Consider the following 26,035-nt stretch of genomic DNA (forward strand, 5'->3'; position numbering starts at 1 on the left):
GGGTCCGAAGCGCCTTGTCCATCCCGGGGGTTAGGAGCCGCGCTACCGCAGCGCGCGGCTCCGGTTGGGGTGCGGGAAGAGCGTCCCACACCCTGGGCTCCCCGGCTGCGCCCGCGGAGGTTCCGAACCCTTCCCCTGCCCCCCTGTAAAGGGGGAGTGGGGGTGAAGGGACAACGGAGCCGGGCTTACGGGGATATGCCCCAACCGGGATGCAAATGCGGCGGCAAAGCCCGCGGTGAGCGTCTAAGTTCTACCTGTGAAGAATGGAGCTAAAGGAACCCGGTGGTCGTGAGTAAATAATCTTGGCAGAAATCGTGTTTTTGGAACGATCCGGGGGGAAGGAGAAAGGCAGCCTGCCTCCCTCCCTTCGAGCCTAAGAAATTAACCAATTTGAGGGATTGCTGCCACAGAACTGGTTATAAAGTATTTAAAATCGATACATGAGACTGGCAAACTTTTTTCTTGGGAAGCTAACTAGCGGAAAATATCTCTATTTAAAGTTGCGGTGTTTGCGCTCCAGCTTAGGAAAATGGCGACGAACAAAGAGACAGGAGAAGAAATATGATACCCACTTCCTCCTCCTCTGCCAGTATGCTGGGTTTCGTCCTTGAACTGGTATTGAACTCTGGACTAACAGATGAACAAAGGCTCACTGCCTTGAAGGTGGAACTACTTTACAGAAAAGTTAAAGTCTTGTGTGGGGGTCTGAAATGGAACCAACTGCCCACAGAGGAGGCTAACAAAACTTTTGACACTTTGGAAGGAAATCTTGTCAAAGAGCTGAGAGGATGGATGGAAAGATGGAAAGAAATGAGTGAGCTACTTCGGAGAAGAAATTCGCTTGTTGGGGGTGGCAGCCCCAAGGCGTTGTCAAGATTTGCTATATCCAGTCCCCGAGGTGTGAGCTCGGGGGCCAGGGACAGAGAATTAAGGTATTTACAAGAAGAAAAGGAATGCTACAAAGAACCGGAGAAGCTGAGAGAGGGAGAGTTGGACACCTCGGAGCTCGTGGCAAGGAGAGCTTTGGACTATGCCTGGATCTGTGGACGTTTGGAGAGGGAAGATGCATGGAAGTTCAGTGCTGATGCCATCAGGAGAAGAAGAATGGACAGAGGGGGTGTGGGGTGATGTATTAAGCAAAATCTAAAAGTAATCTGTTATGGTACTTTGAAATTGGAGGGTGAACACTGTCAACAATAGTTTGTTTTATTATCTGTTTGAACATGAAAAGGGATATTTTAAGTTTTTATGTTATTAGCAGCAGTTCAAAGGACAGAAGAGATAGATTTGATGAGGATGATCTGTGAGGATTTATGAGGATGTAGTATAAATAAAGTCGATTAAGTGGTTTAAGTTTATAGATTAAGACGATTAAGATTAAGATGAAGATTAAGATGAATGTTTTTCTTTATATATATAATTAAGTTTAATTTTTTAAATGAAGAGGTTAAAAAGTAGATTATGGATATAAACTCGAAGGTGAAAAGGCAGGGGAAGTCAACTGTCAAGATTGGAAAAAGAAAATTTTTTTTTTTTTTTGAGATGTCTAATTAAGAAGGAAAATCATGGCAATTTTTGTATTAGATGTGTAATTGTATTTGTTTAGTATGTGTATAAATGTAGGTGTGGTTAAGGTTGTATGTGGTTATAAGTTAAAATGTCAATAAATTCTTATAAAAAAAAAAAAATAATAAGCTGTCCATCACAACTTGCAACATTTACTTTTGCCCAGTAACTCCTAACTGCCCTATAGCTGCTAAGGCCGGCTACCGGCCCCACCCCCACAGGAAGGGATGTGTCTTGCCAGGTCCCGATCGCAACACGTGCTCTTACTCATGGTAGAACCCGATTTGTAGCAATAGTATTAATAAAGCAATACAGAACATATAATGATTATTTAAGCCACCACCCATGATGTAACAGTGAGGAGATGCCAGAGACACCAACAAGCTTAAACCTAACTTGTTTTCAAAGTAAACCTCCAAATAACCACAATTTACTGCAAATTTACCTATCTCCGTTTTCCTGAAACACCCCCCCCCCCGCATGCTTTTTGCAGCCAGTGCATAGAGGACTACTCTGTGTGTTGCAATGCTATTATTGTCAAAGAAACCAAACCACCTCTGTGTACCTGTTTGCTTGTGAGAACATAGGTTTCAGAAAGCTCTCCAGCAAATCCACTAGACAGAATGTCTCTTGTAAGATTATTGCTTGTCATTTGCAGTTTAATTATACTGTCTATAAAATTATACGCTGCCTAAACCATGCTTTTAACTGATGAGCTTTGTAGCTTAGTGGTTACAGGGAACCCTAAAAGTGCTCTGTAACCATGATAAGTTTGGGTTATCGGTAAAATAGGCCATACTGGAGCTCCTGAAGGCCCCTGTATGTTCTGAAGCAAAGTTTTGGCAGAGGCCTTTCCTTGGGACACACCTTATAGCAGAAGTGGCTCTTGGCTCAGTTTTCTTCCTGCCATACTATGAGAAATGACATCTTTTTCCTAGTTTACACCAAGTGCATCTAATTCCACCTGCCAACTATTGGGAGGTATGATCTCATTCTCTGCCAAAATTGGGGCAGAAGCAGCCTCGGGGCCTACAACACTGAGTTATTTGACAGTGAAACATTTTCTACTCCATTCTATCGCTGCATGAAGGGTTGTTAAGTAATTCCTCCTAGGCTTGCGTCAGGCTGGCTCAGAAAATAGCACAAGCTGTTTCTGAGCTTTGGAAATGGCTCGGCTAATTTCACACACTTAGTTGACTTCAGAAGTAACCTACTGTCACCCTTTGGCAACCCCCCCTTCTTTGAATTAGCTTTCCAGGCTAATTTTTGCATGGACGGTGAGGGCCACAGTGGCATTCTAGAGGTCTTCCAGATTATTATTATTATTATTATTATTATTATTATTATTATTATTATTAAAAAGAAGATTGGTGGTCACCCATTGATGGCTTCTGGGATGAGGTTCGCTGGCATGTTACATCAGCCTCCTATTTTGAAGGCCTTGAGTTTGAGATTCATACAGGGCAAGCAAGGTTTCCGGGAAGGGCCATGGCTCATGGGTAGAGCATCTACCTTGTATTCAGGAGATCCCAGGTCCAATCCCTGGCTTCTCCAGGTAGATCTAGGAGAGAAATCCTGGAGAGACCCTGCCAGCCAGTATGGACAAAACTGAGTAAGATGGACCAGTGCTCCAACTTAGGATAAGACATTATATCTGTTCATCATTCAAGGAGCTCAGAGTGGCAGAAAAGGATCTCCATCCCATCAGGTTATCCTCACAACCACTTTGTGAGGTGGGTTAAGCTGGGAGGAGGAGAGAGGGACCAGCTGAAGGTCCAACCTAGTGATACAGGAAATTTGAACTTGGGTCTGTCCCCACTCCTGCTCTGACATGGGGCTTCCTTTCTATCCTCCTCATCATAATCCTCCTCCTCCTCCTCCTCCTCATCATCATTAAAAGATTATATACAGCCCTTCATACAAAGATCACAGGGCGGTTTACAGTGCAAAGTTGTTGGATGCCCAGCTCCCATCAGGCTTTTATCCTTTCCCTGGGGAGCTTTCTCTTGCATCTATTAGCCAGGTGATTTCTTTCCTTTTTTGATCTCTCCCAAAATCCTCTTTGAGAGAGGCCTCCAAAGACATGAAGAAAACTCTTTCATGTTTCAAAGGGAGGATCTTCACTCCACAGATTAATAGATTGCATTTCCTTCAGATGACCTTGGGCACGTGTTCTGGATTCATTTAGCAAGATTCATTTAGCAACAATCGCTATCCGCCAGAAATATGGATGAAGGGAGGAGAAGAGGAAGTAAGGATGAGAGTGATATTGGTAATTGGGGCTGAGGCTGGCCAGAACCAGTGGCGTAGGAAGGGAGGGCGGAGGGAGCGGAGCACCCCGGGTTCCATTTCTAAAGGGGTGACAAGAGTGCACCCCGTGGGGGTGCCATTGCGCCCCTGCCCACAGCCGCGGGCGAAGGATCCTCCGCGCAGCAGCGCCTCTTGGTCTCTCTCTCTCTCTCTCTCTTGCGCGCTACAAGCCTAGGTCACATTTCTCTCCCCCTCCCACCTATCAGGGCGGCAATGTTGCCGGCTCCCTCTTAAAGGCGCAGTGCCAGTTCTTTCACTTGGCTTGAGTGTGGTCCTGCTGTCAGGGCAGAAGTGAAGAGCAGAGCGCCTTGTCTGCCTCGCAGCTGCCTCCCCCTCTGGATCTGGATACTTGCGAGTCACATGGGGGGGGGTTTGGCATGCCGTTACCCCCACTCCCGAGTCCTGGCTGGAGCCTGGAGGAGGAGGCAGGGAGAGGACGAGCTGCTCGGCTTTGCCGGCAAAGCTGTGCAGCTCCCCCCCCCAACCTCTCTTTCTTTGGAGTTCTCATTTTTCTTTCCTTTTTTGCAAAAGCGTGTGGGGTGTCTGAAGACTGGAAGCACCTGTAAGAGGGTTGGGGGTCGGAGGCGTAGGAAGGGGGGCAGACATTCGGCACCCGCCCGCGACTCCCAAGCCTACTCCAAGCTGTCGATGTGGGGGGGGGGGTGACAAAAAAAATTCTGCACCGAGTACCACCTGGGCTTGCTACGCCTCTGGCCAGAACATCTTCCGTCTTGTTCCCGTTTTCCACAATCAATGCAAAAATAAGTGTAGGGATCTTTATACATGTTACTAGTGAAACTAAAGTCCTTAATTTGCCTCTATAGGAAAGAGGGTTGTGATCAGATATGGCCGGAGGCTGAAACCCGTTTGGGAAATGTATTTAAAATACATGGGCAGAAAGCCAGTGAATGAATCTCATTTGATGAATTATAGGTTAATTTCACAACAGATAATGTATCCTGTATGTACTTACTTTGATTCTTAAATTTGCTTTGTTGTGCATGTATTAGTACGTGTGTGTACATGTGCTAGATCTGATTGGCCAAAGAGCAATAAACTATTTTAGATGGCAGTCTGAAAGATGATGCACGGATCATGCAATCCTGAAAGCATTAGGAAGAACTTCCTGGTGGTAAGAGCTGTTTGACTGGAATGGACTGTCTTGGAAGATGGAGGGCTCTCCTTTGCGTGATGTTTCTAAACAGAGGTTGGATGGCCACCTGTCATGTATGATCTAGTTGAGATTCCTGTATTTCAGGGGGTGGGCTAGATGATCCTTCGGGTACCTTCCAACTTTACAATTCTGTGACTAGCCATCTTTCGGCAAACCTCTGCAGCACCACCCCAGGCAGCAGGGTGAAGCTTCACAATCCTCCTGCTCTACCAGCCCTCTGTGCTGGCCACCTATTAGACACAACAATGATCTTTAATAACTATATTGTTGCTGCTGTTATGATGATGATGATGTAACCTTGCAAAGCATGTTTGAAAGTCCCATGTGACTGCAAGTTCTTGAATAAATTAATTTAATGAATACGTTTGTAAACTGGAACCAATGCCTTCCTTGTTGTACATCTCCAACCTCAGGTTGCATTTGTGACACATTAGTCCACCAAAAATACTACCAGCACCCTGGTTAAAGTATACTAAAGTTCACTTAGTTGTGATTCCTGCATTGCAGGGGTTGGACTTGATGACCCTTTGGGTAACTTCCAATTCTACAATTTTATAATTCTCCATTCCCAGCTGTCCTAATTATAAAACACCATAGTTTAGTTGAAGAACACAGCTAGACACAATCTACAGCGCAATTCCAAAGTACAGGCTCCTAGCATCTAGGAAAGATATGTATGTTGTCCAGGAAACAGGATCCAAACAGGGACATCCAAACGGAAGATTAAGCCACTTCTGGATTGCTGCCTGGATTCATTGCATATGGACAAATTCAGGCAGGCAGAATGAAAATGGACTTGGCACTTTTATGCAACACACCTGCTTCCCCCCCAAAACAGGATGATTTGTGGTGATGGGGAAGTGCTCTGTAAAGTGTGGGGTAACAATTGTTTGAACTTCCCTGCAAACAAATGAATGCTCAATAAACAGTGAATGTCATATAACCTCCCAACAACAGTTGTGCAAAACAGAACAGGATGCATGTTCAATAAACAGGTCACCTTGGATCACGAACAAATTGTGGCTTTTTTTTTTTAAAGAAAAAGAAAAAGAAAAAATAGTCAGGTCCAAGTCTCACACAGAAATAAAATGAAGTATTGAGAAGAAAGTAAACTATAAATTGTGTACTTAAAGATTTTCGATGTGTATTTATACTTTCAAAAATCTTTAGACAAAGTACCTCACCAAAGACTCCTGGGGAAGCTTTGCAGTCACCCAAAAATAGGGGAGCTCATCTTATGGATGAGTAACTGGTTAAGGAACAGAAAGCAGAGAGCAGGTCTAAATGACAGTTCTCCCAGTGGAGGGATGCAGAAGAGTCCCCCCAGCGGCATAGGAAGGGAGGGGTGGAGGGGGCGGGTCGGCCTGGGTTCCACTCTGGGAAGGGTGACAAGATGCCCCCTGCCTCCCCCCAGCTGTAGAACGGCTGAGGGCACGTGCTTGTGCGCCATCCGTACGGGCTGCTGCTCTTGTGCGCCATCCATACGGGTGTCTGTACGGACTGTGCATGTGCGGCATATGGGCTGCGCCGCCCTGGGTGCCAGAGAGGGTTCCTCCGCCACTGAGTCCCCCCCACCCCACCAGAGTGGCATTGGGACCTGTGCTTTTTAACTTGTTCACAAATGATTTGGAATTAGGAGTGAGCGGGCAAGCTTGCTGGTGAAACCAAATTATTCAAGGTTGTTAAAACAAAAAGAGATTATGAAGAGATACAAAAGAATCAATTCAGTTGGAAAAGGTTCAGAAAGGGACATTCTAAATTAACAAAGGGGTAGAGCAACTTCTCCTATGAGGAAAGATTACAACATTTGGAGCTTTTAAGTTTTGGGTGTGGGGGGGGGGAGAAACAAGGGATGTGATAGAGGTATATAAGATTGCCCTCTCAGAGCTACAATTCCAGAATGGTTCAACCTCTTCCCAGGGAACTCTGAGAACTGTAGTTCTGGGAGGGGAATAGGGGGTTTCCTAACAACTCTTAACACCCTTAACAAACCACAGCTTCCAGAATTCCTTGGGGGAAGCCATGACTGTTTGAAGTGGTATCATGGCGCTTTAAATAAATGCACGATGTGAATGTGGCCCTTGACCTACACCCCAGAATTCAATAGCCTCACCATCCAGGTTATGTATGCACCTGATCTTGCTGAATAGAGCTTTGAAACTATGACCCTTCCCAGTTCAGATTCTTTAAAATAGCCACCAGATGTTCCAACCAAAGCTCTAGACATTTACCTCTCCTCTCTGTGCCCTGTGTCTATTTAGATGGCACACCCCTGGATGGGTTTGCAACCCCCCCCCCCCCCGTGAAGGAGCAGGTCTACAGTTTGGGGCAGGCATAGGCAACCTTCGGCTCTCCAGATGTTTTGGACTACAATTCCCATCATCCCTGACAACTGGTCCTGTTAGCTAGGGATCATGGGAGTTGTAGGCCAAAACATCTGGAGAGCCGAAGGTTGCCTATGCCTGGTTTGGGGCTTCTGAAATCCAGCTCTGGCACTGGAGGCTCAGGTAATCTCAGTGGCTAGAAGTGCCTTTTGCCAACTGTGGCTGCTTCTATAGTTATGGCCATTTCTGGACCATGAGAGCCTGGTCACAGTAGTTCATGCACTAGTTGCTTCAAGATTGCTCTACACTGATGTGGGGCTTCCCTTGTGCTTGATCTGGAAGCTGCAGGGCCTTCTTTACCCAGGGGTGCAAGGGATGCGGGGCACCCAGGCACCAAATTCTGTGGGACACCAAGCACCCACCGCTGAAGCTGCCTAAGCTCTTAACTATCTACCTGTTATGAAATAATAAATAATTTTGATCAAGCTAGAAAAACAAAATACATATTATACCTAGGTATTACAGAAAATACTGTTTCACTAAAGGACTTTTGACTTTGTGTGCTCATTTACCAAAGACGTGCCACGCCAGCGGCGGCGCTTGTCATTCACAACAGCGGCACTTGTCAGACTCAACGATGGCGTGCACACGAAATTAACTCTTACATCAAAATATTATGTTACATACTTTATTGAGCTGCTTTGCGGCAGCAAGGTCAGAGGCACCTTTGACACGACTGATGTTTCTCCTAAGTAGGTGCCTAAACAATACTTATAAGTTTAAGTGTGGTGGTGCTGTATACCTAGGTATACAGTGGTACCTCAAGTTACAAATGCCTCAGGTTACGAACGCTTCAGGTTACAAACTCCGCTAACCTGGAAGAGTTACCTCAAGTTGAGAACTTTGCCCCAGGCTGAGAATGGAAATTGTGCGTCGGCGGCGCAGCAGCAGCAAGAAGCCCCATTAGCGGAAACACGCCTCTAGTTAAGAACAGTTTCAGGTTAAGAACGGACCTCCGGAATGAATTAAGTTCGTAACTAGAGGTACCACTGTAAGTGTATTGTAAATAAATGAGCAAATAAAAAAGTTTGTTTCTTTTTCCTCCCTTCTTCCATAAACAAGAGATAAGGTGTAAGCGTGGTGTCTGACATAAGGATAATAAAAGTTAATTTGGGGGGCTAAACTGAATTTGGGGGTGCTGGGCAGATCTTTGCACCCCAGAAGCGCATATGCTAAAGACAGTGCTGGCACAGAATGTCTGCGCTGGTTGCCGATCTGCTACCAGGCCAAGTTCAAGGTGTTACTATTAGTATTTAAAGTCCTTAACAACTTGGGACCCCTTTACCCAGGCCTTACCCCATCCATGTGCCCCCTCAACTGCTTAGATTCGCAGAATTGGCACTTTTACAGGTGCCACATAATACTTGCACTGCATCCGTAAGAAATTGATCGTTCAATGTGGCAGCACCGACACTTTTGGGACTCTCTGCCTATTGATATGAGGCAGGTGCCTTCACTGTATTTCTTTCGGTGCCTGCTGAAGATGTTTAGAAAGTTTGTAGGAGTTTCAATATGTTTTAGTCTATTTTATTGCGGTTTTAACCTTCTGTAGGTTTTAAATTATGGTTGTAACATTTTTAATGATTTTTTGTTTGTTTGTTCCATCTTTTTTTGTAAACTGCTTTGTTGGTTTTTTCTACAATCAAGTGGTATATAAATAAATTTATATAAATTTAAACAAACATGGGCAAAGTGTCTCTAATTGCTGCTCTCTTTGTTCCACTGTCCATCATTTCCTCTTTCCACATTCCCACTCCAGCCTTACTGCAAGCCTAACCACAATTTTCTGTTCTGGCACAGTCAGCATCTCATTGTTAAGTGTGTAATACTGCTGCCCCAATCTCTGAGTGGTGAGAGAATCGAAGGTTTCCAGGCTGTTACCCAGGTTTAGTTTCCTTGGAATGGACAGTGGAGACTATAGTGTCTTTAGGATATATGGTTTTATGTACAGTACATATATACACAATGTGAGCATAGGATGTAGGGGCTCACAGCATTAACACCGCCAACAGATCTTGCTTCTCCTTTAGTCACAACTTTAGATCCAGCATAGAACAAGCATGTCTATGTGTCTCCAGCTTCCAGCCTGCTTCCAGCTCAGTTCTCACACTCTCTGGTTATATTGTTCTCCTACCTAGCAACCATTTGTTCAAGGTACAGAGAAACTTCTTCCCTGGAAAAGACCCTGATGTTAGGAAAGACCCTGATGTTGGGAAAGATGGAGGGCACAAGGAGAAGGGGACGACAGAGGATGAGATGGTTGGACAGTGTTCTCGAAGCGACTGGCATGAGTTTGGCCAAACTGCGGGAGGCAGTGGAGGATAGGGGTGCCTGGCGTGCTCTGGTCCATGGGGCCACGAAGAGTCAGACATGACTGAACAACTGAACAACAACAACATGGCAAGCTTGCTCTTATACATTCTACCCCCACAGATACAGGATCCCAAGAATTGGAAAGGACTCAGGGCATCATCCAGATTAACACCACCACCCCAACCCACAATACAAATTTGACAGAAGCCCCAGTGTTGTGCAAGAAAAAAAAGAAAAGGACATAATTTGTGAGTCTAAAGTTCTCCTACACTGGATATCTCTCTGGCCCAGTCCAGCCAGGCTCTTCTTGTGTTCTGACCCACAAAGAGTTAAACATTGCTCAATGTATAGATCAAAGACATTTATCAGCCTTAACAAATTCTTTCCATATGGAGTAGAGGCTATGCATACAGGAAGCTGGCAGGGTAACAATCAAGATAAATGATAATAATAATCCATCCTTAAGCGATCAAAGAAGATGTCTTTGACCAAAGGATTCCTGCCAGGATGACATGATGCATTTCCCAAAAGATGAGCAGAGAGGAATGTGCGGAAAGATCTATCAGACAGGAGACCTATTAGCTACTTTTAATGCAAGCTTATGCATGTCTACTCAGAGGAAACATGCATTGAACTGAATGGGACTTACTCCCAGGTAAAAGTGATTATACGATTGTAGCCTTAGTGGTTTTATTAATTTTTACTTGAGCATGGGAAGAGAGGAAGAAGGAATTACTTCCTGGCCTTCTGTTTTGTAGCTCATCGCAGCTGGATATACCTCGACCAAAACATTAATCCAACATTAATCCTGTCTTTGCCTGCCTGGTGCTGGCTAAATCACGAGACTGCCTTACCCCATACGTATCTACTTGACCACTCAGCTCTGCGAAACTGGAACTGTTACATGTGCCACGTAATACTTGTTCCATTGTAAGAAATATAATGTTGGTGTGGCAGCACCCACACTTTGGAACTCCCTGCCTATTGACATCAGGCAGGCACCTTCACAGTACCTTTTTCAGCACCTGATAAAAAATATTTTTGTTTAGGCAAGCCTATCCAGAAACATGGAATGTTGCCATGTGCTTTAATTAGGTTTTAAATCTTACATTTGATTTAATTATTATTTTTGAAAGTTTTAAATAGGTTTTTTAAAGATGCTTTTTGGCAGATAATTTTGTTGTTTTGTTCTTTTTTGTGAAAAGCTTTGAGGTTTTTGTGAAAAGCTAGGCTTAGTTTGGTCAGAATCAAGTATACACTTCCAGAGTTAACACTAAATACATTCCTACTTCTGGTAAATGAGCCACCGTAGCCATTTGGATCCCGGGCTTTTTAGACCCATCTTACCCATGTACTATCAGAAACCAACGGAGCACATTGGCTGCCAGATGTGAAATATATTGGCATTATTTTCAGCTCTCCTTCCCCACTAAAATTCGTGGAGGGCAAGACTATCAAAGGCTACTAGCCATAATGGCTATGTTCTACTTCCACTGTCCAAAGCATTATGTCTCTGAGTACAAGTTGCTGGGAATCGCTGGGCAGAGTGTTATTGCTCTTATGTCCAGCTTGCAGGCTTCCCATCTCCTGTGAGAACAGGATACAGGACTAGATGGGCCACTGGTCTGATTCAACAGGCTCATCTGAAGTTCTTAAGTCAATTTATTAACACCAGACTACTCTACGTATGACTTTAAATCCATTGGGGTGGGTGGGGGCCCGTGTTCCTCCAGACATTGTTGGACTACAACTCTCATCAGACCCAGCCAGAATGGTCAATGGTCAGGGATGATGGGAGCTGGAGTCCAAAAACACCCCATTATTTAGCCATGTGGATTTAGAACTACATATGTGGATTTTTATTTTTGGTATTCATTTATTTTCAGATACATATTCTTTCTAACCTTTCCAACTTTGGGAGCACATTCATTCCACAGTCTGTCTCACCTCCCAAGGGCCCTCATTGTCCGCACACCTGAGCCAAGTAGATCTGTTTGGTGATTCCAACATTATACCAGACCCTAACTTGAATCTGTGCCGTTTCTTTCATTTCTTGAGCTGTTTGTCGTCCCCCCCCCCCCCAAAAAAATGAAGTTTTGGATCTGATAAGCGTAAAGGCAGCAGCTGCAGAGAATAATCATTATTTCAGCTTACTGGTGCAATAGCACCACCTGTTGCGTTCCAGAGTAAAGGCTGTTTGGCACACATTCAAGGTTTTTCCATGGCTTAAAAATAAGTTGGGGTGGCCAACTCCCAAGAGACTGCAATCTACTCACAGAGTTAAAAACTGGCAGTGATCTATCCCCTTTTTGGGGGGTTCAGGTCAAAGTTGTTGAGCTTTTTTTTAGGAAGGAGGAAGGTCCATTTTTTGGGGGGGAACAAACACTTCTTCAGATACACTGAAATAGAAGTTTCGAGTTTTTTCAGGAAGGAGGTAAAATGTTGAGCTTTTTTTAGGGGAGCCACAGTTGTTCAGCTTCTTTGGGGGGAGCCAATGATCTACCAGTGATCTACCGCAAATGTCCAGTGATATACTGGTAGATCACGATCTACCTGTTGCACATGCCTGGAATAAGAGAAAAAGAAGAGCATATGTTTAGAGAAGATTTGAAAACGTTTACTGAATATATGAGAAATAACCGTGTTCAACTGAAAACGCTGGCAGCATTAAGATAAATTCAACAGTGTAAATAAGTTTTGATGGATGTAATAATGGAATACTGAATGGTATATATTTTTTTTGTAAAATATGCAAGGATTTTGATATGTAAAATGCACCATGGAAAGAGAAGAAGGGAAGTCATTGATATGTTAAGGATGTAAAAATGAGTAGGCCTACGTTAAATTGTAAAACAGAAAAATGAATAAATATTATATATAAAAAAACAAAAAAAGGTAAAGAAGCTACAGCAAGTAACAACAGTAGCTGAAGAAATAACTAATAAAATAACAATAGCATCAGAAACAATGAGCAACAACAATAAAAACAGAAGCAACTGCAAATAATAACAGTAGGCGTAATAATAATAATAATAATAATAATAACAACAACAACAGTATAAACAAAAGCAACTATCATCTTATTGCACGGCTCTATCCCAAGTAGAGAGCATTATTTTGCTGTACGAAAGCCCGGTCCTCGGGTTCAGACATCTTGCTGTACGGAAAATATCCGCTATGGAGGGCGCCATGTTGGCGCTACGGAAGCCCGCGAAGTGCTGGCTGGTTTCAGACTGCAGAGATAAGAGCGTGAGAAGTTTTGCTGTCGTGCTTTGGCGCGGCTCCTTTGTTTTAAAGGGTCCGGTCGGCAGCACTGAATGGGGATAGGCAGGTCGGGCAGCGTGTCCTTTTCTTCCTTTCTCTGCGTGCCTCGACACGAGGGGAAGGTTCATATTTATGCGGGTGCTTAACGCTGGTTTCGTAACTCGCCCTTCCTATAGGGAGGAGCCGGCATATAGGGTGATGGGGCGGGAAAGACGGCTCATCGCACGCTGCAAAGGGGAGAAAGTCTGAAACTTTGCTTGGTAAGGGGGAGATCAGACCCTGTTTGGAGCGGAGGGGTAAGAATAAAACCCTGCTGCTCTAGAGTGGGGCGAGGGGAGGAACCCAGTGAACCGGCTCTTTTAATTGCCCCAGTTTTCAGCGCGGTCCGTTTCGTGCATAGCCCCTCCCCACAAATCCAAGCTCGTATTGCACAGGTTGTGATGAGAGCTGAGTTACTGAGAAGGGGGTATGCAGGCTCCTCGGAACTGGGGAGTGGGCTTGCATTGGTTTAGGCTTGTCTGTGGCTGCTTTGCAGAAGGTGGCGTTATGGTGCTCCCTTTTGCCTGTCTGGAGCAAGCCTGTAGTTCCAGGAAAGCGGCCGTCACCAGATCAAGTCCATCCATTTCGTGGAATTAATAAAATAGTTTTACTTGGGTAGTGACTAAATGTGCAATTTTACTTGTTACAGTTTTGAATTCTATTGCGTTATCATCTTCCATAGTGGGCTGTGCAAATCCGTATCCTAAACAAATACTTTCCATGGAATGGGGAGCACTGGAGATGTGTTTATGGAACCAAGGGGGTGGTGTTCCAAAAGGTTAGGGTTCCAGCCATGAAGTAATAATTGTGAAGGGAGATTGGATTTGGCCCTAAGATCTCTTTTCCATGCCAGGGCTCAACCCTCCCTTGATTTGATACTGTCCTCGAGTATGTGCAGAGTATCTGAATTATTGCCTTAAGTGCAACCTTCCCCTTAATAAACACCTGATGCTAAACGGTCATTGGGTGGGTATAAAAAGTGTGGTTTTAGAAATGTATCTCCGTCGGTCCCATTCAGATGATGCGGTCAGGTGTAATCATATTGTATCAAGTTAGCATAGTGTTCCCTCCCCTCCTAATTTTATCTTCACAACAACCTTGTGAGGTCCACTAGGCTGAGTGATAACAACTGATCTGTTTTTGCAAGATGTCTTTTTAAAACATTGGAAGAGACAGCACAATACTCTTTCCTGCTGATTTCCGGGCACAACTTTTGTGTCCAGATTTTCACTTTTTGAAATATGGCAACCCTATATTATTAAATTGTTGTTACTGTTTTATTTTGAACTGCCCTGGAAATATTATAAAGGGACACCTAATTAATAAACACAATTTTAGCTATTTATTAGATGTGGTATCTAACAGATGGGTATCTGATAAGTACTATTGTTCCCATTTTACAAATGTTGAGGGGGGGAACTGAATAGTGTTTTATCTAAGGCTGCCTGCAACCCAATTCTATTCATTTTCACTTGACTGAATTTTTATGGATAGTAAAGCGCCTTCCGCCCTTAGAAAGGAGGGGGGGTTGCAGTGAATCACGAGCCCTACACGTGCTCAGGGGATGCCAGCATCCCCTGGCACTATTGGGCGAGCTCTGGGTGCGGTGCCCAGCTGGCTGGCCAACCGGCGCAGCCGGCTAGGGCGTGCCCACCGCATTTAAGTGGGCACGCAGCCAGAGCTCGCCCTCTTTCTCCTGGGCTCCCGAACTCTCCAGCTTTCCCTTCCCACCCTCCCCTTTTTAGGTTAGGTTTTATTGACCTTGCTATGGATCACGATTGGTCGCCGTTGAGGGGCCAGGTAGGAATTTTTCCACCTGGCAAATTGGCTCCGCCTTGTGGTTTTTTCGCCTACCTCGTAGCAACTCGTCACAACTTTGGTTTGGCGGTTAGGCATTGGATAAGGTCAGGAAGGTCAGGATGTGGGGGGGGGAGGACGGGCCAGCACCTCCCCCCAAGCGCTGAAGGGTACTTCGTAAAGGAGTCCGGGGGGCGTGTCCGTGTCCGAAGCCGTGGGTGGTGAGGGCCTAAGGCACGCCCCAGATCAGTGATCACGGGGTGTGTCCTTAGCTGATGTGCAGCAGCAAGGGCTCACCCCAACAGTGGTTAGCCCTTCCTGGACTGCCAGCACGACGTACTGGAGTCGGATATAGTCTAGTTAGATCCAATGCCTAAAGCCAATACCGCTCAACAACCGGAACCAATAAAGTTGTGGCCTTTTATTCTCCATTTAACCTTACTTTACGGTGTCTTGTGTCTTATTTATTCACGGGAGGGATTGGGATATCGACATGCAATGGGAGCTACTGCCAAATAAGCACACACAGGATTGCAGTCTTAGTGAGTAAAACTTGAACCTTAAATTACAGGTGGGTAGCCGTGTTGGTCTGCCATAGTCGAAACAAAATAGAAAATTCTTTCCAGTAGCACCTTAGAGACCAACTGAGTTTGTTCTTGGTATGAGCTTTCGTGTACATGGTATCTGAAGAAGTGTGCATGCACACGAAAGCTCATACCAAGAACAAACTCAGTTGGTCTCTAAGGTGCTACTGGAAAGAATTTTCTATTTTGTTTGAACCTTAAATGACCTATTTGACACTCCGCTCAAATCGTTTAGCCTTTGTGCAGGGGCTGCAACTTCTGTGTGGCGAAGCAGTATACTCCTGAGCGCTGGTTGCTGGGAAAAGATATCTGTGCAACATAATCTTTCAGTGTGGAAGGCTCCTTTTTGAGGCAGCAGAGAGCAACACCAGAACATGCCATTTCATTTCCTCCTCCCCTGTTTTTCACCCCAGTAGATGCTCAGCATCCTGTGGCCACAGAGCATTCTAAGTCCTTATATTTTAAGAATGGCTTAAAATATTAGCCATTCTTCTGCATGGCTGGTTCCATTTTGGCAACCTATAGAGTGCCACTCAGCTCCCAAACTTTCGATGAAATTACAATTGCATCACAGGTGCTGGCAACCTCCCTTCACACTCTGTTTGCACCTGGCTAGTTGCCTCTGGTTACAAAATGGACTCGGTGCACTTTGCACCAAAGCGGCACGGCAGTTGTGATATACCGTATTTTTCCGTGTATAAGATGGTGCTTTTTGCTAAGAAGAATTAGGCAAAAATTGGGTGTCGTCTTATACACAGATAGTGAATGTAGGGGGGGGCGTGCGATTAATGGCAGCAGCAAGCAGGAGATTGGCAGCGGCGATTGGGCGGATGATTGGTGGCTGCAGCAAGGCCTGCTGGCGATTGGCTGAGGCTGCGGCAATTGGGCAGGCGATTGGCAGCTGTGGTGAGGTGGGCAGGCGATTGGCGGCTGAGGCAAGGTGGCCTCCTCCTCCTCCCAAAAAAAAGCTAATCAATTTACTGGTAATTTCTTAATTTTGGGTTCAAAAAAATAGGGGTCGTTTTATACATGGGGGCATCTTATACATAGAAAAATACGGTCGGTGTGTGTGGCACAAATATATATATATGCACAAATCTAAAATGGCATTGGGAAAATCTGGAGGGAGGAATCGCTCGGAACGAAATCCTGTAATGTGCAAGTTTTGCAATTCATGTGAGCCATGACATCTTTTTATTTTTTTTATATTATTAGGATAACAGCTATGGTGTGTTATCTTTATCTATTTATAGAGAATGACTGGAAGTAGCAGTAAAAAGCACAGCATGGATGCAGAAAACCCCGCCAAGGAAACAGTCCTTATTACAGGAGGAGGTGGTTATTTTGGTTTCCGGTTAGTATACTTTTATTTTAGGACACATGGAACAATCATAGTTAGCAATGAAGTAATATGTTTGTTTTAAATAATTTATTATTTTAATTTCTTTCTCCCCTCACCAACACACACACACACAAACACACATTTCTATGTACACACATACACTATACAGCTACGGGGAAAGGCTGTAGCTCAGTGATAGATGCATGCAGAAGGTCCCCCTTCAGTCTTCACATTCTAGCTCTGTATTGTCTGCACTGACTGGCAGCAGCTCTCCAGGGTTTCAGGCAGGAGCCACTCCCAGCCCTACCTGTAGATGCCAGCCAGGGTTTGAACTCTGGGGCCTTCTGCATATAAAGCAGATGTGCTACCACTAATTTCATAATTTTGATTCCCACCAGTTCAAGCAACTGAAGCTTAGGTTGGGTTGGTCTACTGATTAAAATCTGCAGACTGCGTAGTTATTATCAGTAGAACCGTGAAAAGCCCCTTTGAGTGAAAACTGGGGGGGGGGGGGTTGTTAGGTAGATTTCTGTTTAATTATTATTTGCTGATGTTTTGAGAGTTCCTTTGATTGCGCAATATTGTATTGAATGTTACCTTATTTGATGTAAGGTGTTTGTTTCAAAGTCATATATTTTATTATTTGGATTGGATTGGATTGTTATAGGATGTGCAGTTTTTTGTATTTTGTTGTTTATACGGCTTTTAAACTGCCTTGTGTATCTGGAAAGGCAGCGCGCCAACTGAAAGGGAAATGAAATCTGAATGGGTTCAGAGAAACTCAGCTGCCGTCAAATAGTTACTGATTTCTTCCATCCTTCTGGTGGAGCATCTTGTGTTCCAGGTTTCCTTGCTAGTAACTTTCATTGCCTGTCACATTCCAGCCTAGGTGGTACCCTTTCCAAGAAGGGAGTAGATGTCATCCTCTTTGATGTCACCGAGCGCATCCAACCGATGCCACAAGGAGTGAAATTTGTGCAGGGTGATGTCTGCGCGCTCTCCGAAGTGGAAAGGGCGCTCCGAGGTGTGACCTGCGTCTTCCATATTGCTTCCTATGGGATGTCTGGCCGGGAGCAGTTGAACCGAAAACGTATAGAAGACGTCAACCTCAAGGGGACAGAAAACATAATCGACGCTTGCAGGAAAGTGGGTGTCTCAAGGCTGGTTTACACGAGCACCTACAATGTGGTGTTTGGGGGCCAAGTGATCAAAAACGGGGATGAGTCTCTCCCTTATCTCCCTCTTCATCTCCACCTTGACCATTACTCGAGGACCAAAGCCTTAGCTGAGATGAAGGTTCTGGAAGCAAACGGAAGCTCCCTCGAGGGAGGGCGAGGGTTGCTGAGGACCTGTGCCTTGAGACCTGCCGCCATCTATGGGCCCGGAGAGCAGAGACATCTGCCGAGGATCGTTGGCTACCTCGAACAGGGCTGTTTTCAGTTCCTGTTTGGGGATCCCGGAGACCTAATGGACTTTGTACATGTGGACAACTTGGTGGAAGCTCACATCTTAGCTTCCGAAGCTCTGGGAGATAGTAAGGGTCACAGGTCAGCTGGTCAAGCTTACTTCATTTCAGATGGCAGGCCAATCAACAACTTTGATTTTTTCCGGCCTTTCGTAGAAGGCTTAGGCTACCCCTTTCCGACTTACCGCCTCCCTCTGTCTGTTGTTTACTTCTTCGCATTTCTCACCGAGATGGTGCATTCCGTGGTCGGGCGCTTATATAACTTCCAGCCCTTCCTCACTCGCACAGAAGTTTACAAAACTGGCGTCGCTCATTATTTCAGCCTGGAAAAGGCCAAGAAGGAGCTGGGGTACGCACCGTGTCCTCACAGCATTAAAGAATCAGTCGAGTGGTTTAAATCTCATGGCTATGTCCATAAATCCAGGAAGTACACTGCAAAACATTTATTTAGGGACGTGGTACTTGTCCTCCTGTTTGCAGTGGTGATACTTTCCTGGTTCCCCAGAGTCGTCTGATGGGAGAGACCAGATACTAGCAAGGAGAGGCTAGTAAAATAAGAACGTGTCAGGAATCAACCCTTCTTTGCTAACCGGATGTAGGAATATCTTAAGGCAGATCCACACCATACATTTAAAGCACATGACCCCCCCCACAAGAATCATGGGAACTGTAGTTTGCTAAGGGTGCTGAGTATTGTAGTTCTGTGGAAGGGAGACTTCAGTTTCCAGGATTCTTTGGGATTGCTGCCCTCCACCCAGGCAAGCTAGAGGAATAATCAAAGTGCAAATAGGCATTCCAGCCAAGCAAAACCACTTGAGGTGGAGGCAGGGCAGGCACAGAAGTCTGGCGCCAGGAAAATCCTGAGGGCCAAATAGAGAGGTTTGGAGGGCCACGTTCAGACCTGAGATTCCCCACTCCTGGTGCAGACAGTGCTGAGCTAGATGGCCCAATGATCTGACCCCTGTTCCTACATTATGTTCTATTATAGAATTGTAGAGTTGGAAGGGACCTTAAGCCGTCCCTGAGTGGGCACACATTGTGCCACCCTTTCTCCTCCATGGACCACCTGAAAACTGCTGTGGGTTTTAGAGCAGCAGTTCATGATCCACCCCACCCCCTGCCGCCTTTTGTAGCAATTGTAATGGACTGTGCAGGACACTGTATGATATTTTAATTTCTTTTCTTTTTTTAACCTATCACATTTAATTGAATTACGGTTTGAATTCCAAACAATGCAACTTGTCTCAAAATAAAATGCAGTATCAGAAATAGATGGTAAAGTACAATTAAACATCGTTACGAATGCGGCGGTTGTTTCCTTTCCCATCCTTGATTGTAAATTCACAGGCCACCTGAATGAAGCTCGCCATGCATCATTTGGGAACCCCCTTTTTTCTGCTGTGTCTGTAATATTTTGCCTCTTGGAGTACTTGTAAAAGGTGTTATATCTAATAACTGCCAGAGCCTCACACTTGGCAAAACTTGAGGTTTACGGGTTTGTTGCTGATGTTCCAATTATAAACGCACCTGCTTGCTGGCTGATGCCTACAGGGGGTATTCTAATCGCTCTTCCAGCAAACTCACAGCTTCAAAGTTTCTTCCTAGCGCCCTTGTTGTGTAAGTACTTCTCCTTTTATGCTCGTTTCATGTTCCCTTGCTTGCGATGTTCTTTCTGGAAACAGGAAAAAAATAAATAAATAAAAGCCTTTAAACCGTGTAAGCCAAAAGGGACTTCGGTCGAACATGGAGATGAATGATGTTGGAACGGCAGTTATGAGGCTGCTGTTTTCCGCCTTCTGCCCTGAGCGGCAATATCAAGCAGACTTTAAATTTATAATCTAGGGAGCTGCCATTTTTGCATTTGGAGTGAGCCTCCATATTGATAACGTTAAATCCCAGGCTTGCAGCCTCTTAAATTACTTCTGCGTTTCGGAATCTGGAGCCAGCTGAAAACTCTGCTTGTTTCTCGCTAAGCCCCCAAAGTTTTTAAATGGGGGGGGGGGTTATATTTCAGATGGGAGGAGAATGGGTAATTTTTTTTAAAAAAAATATTTTTTTAAAAGCAAATTGCAGCCCTGTTGAGGCATTTGGCAATGTGTGACTGTAATGTGAGACATGGGGGGGGGGAGTCATGTGACCTACCCCACTGTCGCACCGCACACCAGTGCGTAAATATGGGTGACCCTACTTTCTTGCCTTACATTCCCTTACACAGTTAAACGCCCAATCGGGGCTTTTGTCGGGCAAAAGACCGTTACCCACCTGAGGGCTGAATTTAGATACTTATCGTAGTACAGTGGTTCCCCAACCGGGCAGTATTGCCCCCTGGGCCATGTTGGTCTGCCATAGTGGAAACAAAAAAAATTCCTTCCAGTAGCACCTTAGAGGCCAACTAAGTTTGTTCTTGGTATGAGCTTTCGTGTGCATGCACACTTCTTCAGATACACTGAAACAAAAGTCACCAGAGGGTGGGGAGGGGTATTATAATGAGATAAGAATTTCAGAAATAGACTGGAAAGAGAAGTTGCTGAATTGCAACTTATTACCAAACTTAAAACCATGGAGAGACCTGGTCTGAATAGAGACATTGGATTCTTATCTCATTATACATGATAAAGCTATTTTTAGCCATCTCACCCCTTGATTTTTCCTGTAAGACCAATTGCAGTCGTTAACAGTCGTCAACAGGTTTACCACAGCTATCAGCCATTCCCACCACCCTTCTGAGTCATACCCCTCCCCACCCTCTCACTATATATAAGGGTCTGGTGACTTCTGTTTCAGTGTATCTGAAGAAGTGTGCATGCACATGAAAGCTCATACCAAGAACAAACTTAGTTGGTCTCTAAGGTGCTACTGGAAGGATTTTGTTTTTGTGCTGAGAGGCAAGGGGACAGCAAGTGGATGTTGAAGGCATAATTGACTATTGGACTTTGAAAAGGTGATATCACTGGATCAAGTTCGTCCGTTTTATTGAATTAAACTTAATCGTTTTAACTCAACCTTGAATAAATGTGCCAATCATTGTTATTGTTTTGAATTTTATTGCATCATTATCTTTAGTGGGTTGTGCAAACCAAAGTGGTTTTTATAGGGTTGGGGAGCACCGGGAATGAGTTTATGGAACCAAGGGTGCGGTAGCTCAAAATGGTTTGGGAATCATTGTTGTAGCACTTTCATTTTAGCGGGGGGGGGGGATCACAGATACCGGGCAGGTTTAAGCTTGTGCTCTTTTAGCCTTTGTTGTCTTTTTTTGTCTGATCGGGCATAGATAATGCCAGCAATTATTTGAACCAAAGCACTATGTCATAATGTTTCTAAAATTTAGCGTGCCATTTAGTGCTAAATATAGGTTATCTGAAGCATGGCTTAAAAGATTGGGGGGGGGGTATTTTAAAAAAATGGTGGGAGGGGGAGAGAGAATGTGTGCTGTTGAAATCAGTGCACAGCTGCAAGTAGAAATGGATAAAACTGGAAATTTTGGCATTTGAAGTGTATTCTTTCCTTCCCCAAACACCTTGAAAGCCACAGAGAGCAGGCTTTGATATTTTTAAACCTTAAACAAGGAAAGTGATTTATCTAGAATTGTAGGCAGCTGTTTAATCAGGCACAGAATCAGGAAATCAAGAGTTTCTTGGCTCCCCTCTTAACACACACACACTTGTTTTTCATGTGCGTGTGCATAATCATTTAAAAAACAGTGGAAATAACACTCAGTTTGCTGCATCACAAAAAAAGTGAAGGCAATCCAGCTCTTCTCTCCAAACAGTATGTTGGGTGGGAGGGATTCCGAATGAAGATGCTACTTACGAAACCACCTGATTGTGTGGGGAAGATGGCTTCACACGTGCTTGTTAACCTCTTTGTCTTTCTTGCATCTGTGAATGAACCATCTCAGGTCAAAACCCCAGAATGTTTTTGAGGGCAGCGAAGGGGTGGGGGATGGGAAGGCTTCACATTAGCATGAAGCACAAGGAGATGTTAAGTAGGGCCAGTTCTGGGGTGACTTTTAAGATTTGCTTAGTTATTTTGCATATTTCTTTTATGATTGCTGTCCAGAAGCATCTTCCAAGATAATAATGCCTACTCATACCATAAAGAACTCATAACCCACCTACTCTCAGCAGCCAGAAACATCATAGCCAGACACTGGAGAGACCTGTCAGGAGTAAGCATGGACCAATGGTACCAAATAGAATGGGAAACAGCCCTACTAGAAAAACTAGCCAATAAACTGAAACTGACATGGGGACAAATAGAAGAAGATGCCTTCACCATGGTATGGCTCCTCTTTATCGCATACACAGCCCAACAAGACAACAACAAGCACCCGCCAACAACATACGAATCAATATGACTAACCTGATTCAAAAACACCCACCCACCCCACTCACTCATGAAAACAAAGTTCACCACAGCCAATCACAAACAAACAACCACACCCTAGGCAAACCCCAACCTCTCTCCAGAGAGCCAGGGTGGTATAGTGGTTAAGAGCGGTAGACTCGTAATCTGGGGAACCGGGTTCGCGTCTCTGCTCCTCCACATGCAGCTGCTGGGTGACCTTGGGCTAGTCACACTTCTTTGAAGTCTCTCAGCCCCACTCACCTCACAGAGTGTTTGTTGTGGGGGAAGAAAGGAAAGGAGAATGTTAGCCGCTTTGAGACTCCTTCAGGTAGTGATAAAGCGGGGTATCAAATCCAAACTCCTCCTCTTCTTATCTCACCACCAGAGCATCACAAGTGAATAGTAAAGAGAACTTGCACAAAACCCCACACATACATTAAGTAGAATAGAAGCATTGCCACCCGACCCCACCCCACTCACCATGGCCCCCTCCACCTCTTCCCCCTTTTTTTCCTAATGTAACCCTAATGTCTCAACAAGTGAAACTGATCTGTAGAAAATGCAATTTGAAAAACCAGACATTGCACATACTTTTGTAAACCAAGAAATCTTTAATAAAAAGGGGGGGACACAAGGAGTGAATTTACTCTGAATGTATTTTTTGAGGAACCTAATAAATATTGGGTGAAATCCAGTGGTCATCTACTGACAGAGCAGGCACCATTTGCAATAGAGACATTCCCCCCCCCTACACCCCTGTGTGCACCCTTAAATTTTTCTCTGGAGAAAGAGGAGGAGGAAGAGTTTGGATTTGATATCCCGCTTTATCACTACCCGAAGGAGTCTCAAAGTGGCTGACTTTCTCCTTTCCCTTCCTCCCACACAACAAACACTGTGAGGTGTGAGTGGTGCTGAGAGACTTCAGAGAAGTGTCACTAGCCCAAGGTCACCCAGCAGCTGCATGTGGAGGAGCAGAGACACGAACCCAGTTCACCAGATTACAAGTCCACCACTCTTAACCACTACACCACACTGGCTCCCACTGGAGGACACCTGGAGGGTAGGGGAGGCGCATGATAGAGGGGAAACCCATTTGTGTGACATTGGATATTGAGAATAGCTAGTAAATAGTACAACTGCACCTTTAAAAGAAAAAAAAAAGGGGGGAACACCAAACCTCCCCAGCGCAATTCATGCTCTAGATTAGACAACTATAAGCACCCGGTGTGGGGCTGCCCTTGATGGCTGCCCTACAAGCTTCAAAATGCATTCCCGTGGCTTTCACTAGAGCTACTCAATCAAATCACCTGAGCATCCACAGTCAGATGCATTTACAGAGTATAGCCTGAAGCAAACAGAAGCAGAAATCACAAATCGCCCTAAAGCTGGAGAATAAAAACAACTTGCCCAGTCATCTGAACAGCACATATCACAAGCCTGTGCATAGTCAATGGGACTTACAGTTCAGTCCTACATGTGTTGACTCGAATGCAGGCCCAGTTTAGGTCAATGAGACTAACGGCCACAAAAGGGAGTGCAGTGGTACCTCGGGTTACAGACGCTTCAGGTTACAGGCTCTGCTAACCCAGAAATAGTACCTTGGGTTAAGAACTTTACCTCAGGATGAGAACAGAAATTGTGTGGTGGTGGCGCAGCAGCAACGGGAGGCCACATTAGCTAAAGTGGTACCTCAGGTTAAGAACAGTTTCAGGTTAAGAACAGACCTCCAGAACGAATTAAGTTCTTAACCCGAGGTACCACTGTATAAGCATTTCAGCCTAAGTTTAGGCACCTTCCAAACCTGCCAAGGACCTGATATGCCATAGGTGGAACAAAATTGCTGCCATTTTCCCTTCTATGGCTGCCCCCTACATAGCCTCAGAGGCTGCCATGCACTTTTATTGACAGAAAGAAAAATGATGTTTGTTTCTTTGGAGCAGGATGAGAACCTGTGACCCTCCGATGTGGTTGGACTACAACACCCATCATTCCTCCACGTTGACTGGGTCAACGGGGGCTGATAGAACTTGGAGCCCAACAACAACAGTTGGAGAGCCACAGGTTCCTCATCTGTGACCTAGAGATAAGTGGCATGCTCCATTTTGTCTTTCCCAACAACAAAAATGACCCACCACCTTGGCATTGGGTGGTGTCTAGATGTTGTTGGACCTTCCAGTTCCCATGATCCCTGGCCACTGGCCAGGTTGACTTGAGCTGATGAGAGTTGGAGCCCAACAACACCTTGAGGGCCACCTGCTCTCCACCGCTGGTATAAAGGGCCTCCCATCGCATGTGCACACACTTCCCACCACAGCATTTAGTTGAAAATAAACACTTCTTGAAATCTTGTCTCTTCTCCTTGGTCATTTCACCCTAATAGTAGCAAATGGTGAGAGGGGGGGGAAATCACATTGTTTCCCACTTGACAGTAGATGCTGTACACCAAACGGAACTGTTTCTTTAGTGAGAGAAAGAAAGAAAGAAACTATGAGGTAGCGCTGTATCTTGTTTGTTTTTGCTTTAAGAGCTATTTACACACAGCACACCTGTGTGCACCCCTTCTTTCCTTCAAAATGGATACGGAACACTTTGAATGTATGCTACCACTTTATATCTTCCAATCCCTTGAAGTTCAAAGCTGGTTTTTTTTTTAAACAACATTTAAAAAATCAAGAGTATTATCAATGTATGCATGAAACACAAAGGCAATTTGTCATTTGCACCTGTAAAGGCTCGATTTGCATCAAAGCCATATTCACAGATCTGTTTTTTACTGTTCTTTAAATTGTTTTTAAAAAGAAAAGACCCCCAAACTTTATTCATAAAATAGGGCCTTTTTTAAGAAAAGTTTGGGACCTAGTGCTGTTCCTCCGGCACCCTGCTTCTTCTGGCAGCCAGCTTGGAGAGAAAGAGAAAATGGTTTCCAAGGGTAGCATCCTTTTGAACCCATGAAGCTGCCTTATTTGGAGTCAGACCGTAGGTCTACCCAGCTGAGGGTTGTCTGCACTGACTGGTAGTGACTCCCCAGACATGGCAGCCCTACCTGGAGATGCCAGGGATTGAACCATCTGCAAGCAGAGCACATGCTCTCCCACTGAGCTCTCTTCGTCCCTTATCCAGCAGGACTGTTCTCACTGCCCAAAGCTTCTTCTCATCTGCTTTGGCTCTCATGATGCATCCACTTCTGAATTTGTTGTTTGCTTCTATGTTTTTATATTGTTGTGAACTGCTGTGATAGATAGATACAGGTAGGTGATAGACAGACAGACAGACAGACAGACACAATGGTATAGAAATACTTTTATAAATAAACAGAATAAATCTCAGCCCTGACCCCTTCCTCTTCATCCTCTGTATACATACTGCTATGGTGAAACCCTGGCTCCCTTCCAATTTGTCAGATCCTGTATCAGTGAGGCTAGAATGGATAAGAGGGAGACAGTGAACAGG

The 26,035-nt window shown here is 44.8% G+C and overlaps 1 protein-coding gene across 2 annotated transcripts; it reads left to right on the forward strand.

Moving 5' to 3' along the window:
- The first annotated feature begins 13,162 nt into the window (after positions 1 to 13,162).
- Positions 13,163 to 19,267, forward strand: SDR42E1 (short chain dehydrogenase/reductase family 42E, member 1). Of its 2 annotated transcripts, none has more exons than XM_033156838.1 (3): positions 13,163 to 13,271; positions 16,685 to 16,785; positions 17,658 to 19,267. In XM_033156838.1, the coding sequence occupies exons 2-3, from the start codon at positions 16,688 to 16,690 to the stop codon at positions 18,751 to 18,753; spliced, it is 1,194 nt and encodes a 397-aa protein (XP_033012729.1). In that variant the 5' UTR covers positions 13,163 to 13,271; positions 16,685 to 16,687; the 3' UTR covers positions 18,754 to 19,267. The 2 variants fall into 2 exon arrangements, with proteins under 2 accessions (XP_033012729.1, XP_033012728.1); XM_033156837.1 differs by having other exon boundaries at positions 13,242 to 13,307.
- Positions 19,268 to 26,035: the final 6,768 nt, after the last annotated feature.

This window comes from Lacerta agilis, chromosome 8 (assembly GCF_009819535.1).
Source record: "Lacerta agilis isolate rLacAgi1 chromosome 8, rLacAgi1.pri, whole genome shotgun sequence".
Taxonomy (NCBI): Eukaryota; Metazoa; Chordata; class Lepidosauria; order Squamata; family Lacertidae; genus Lacerta; species Lacerta agilis.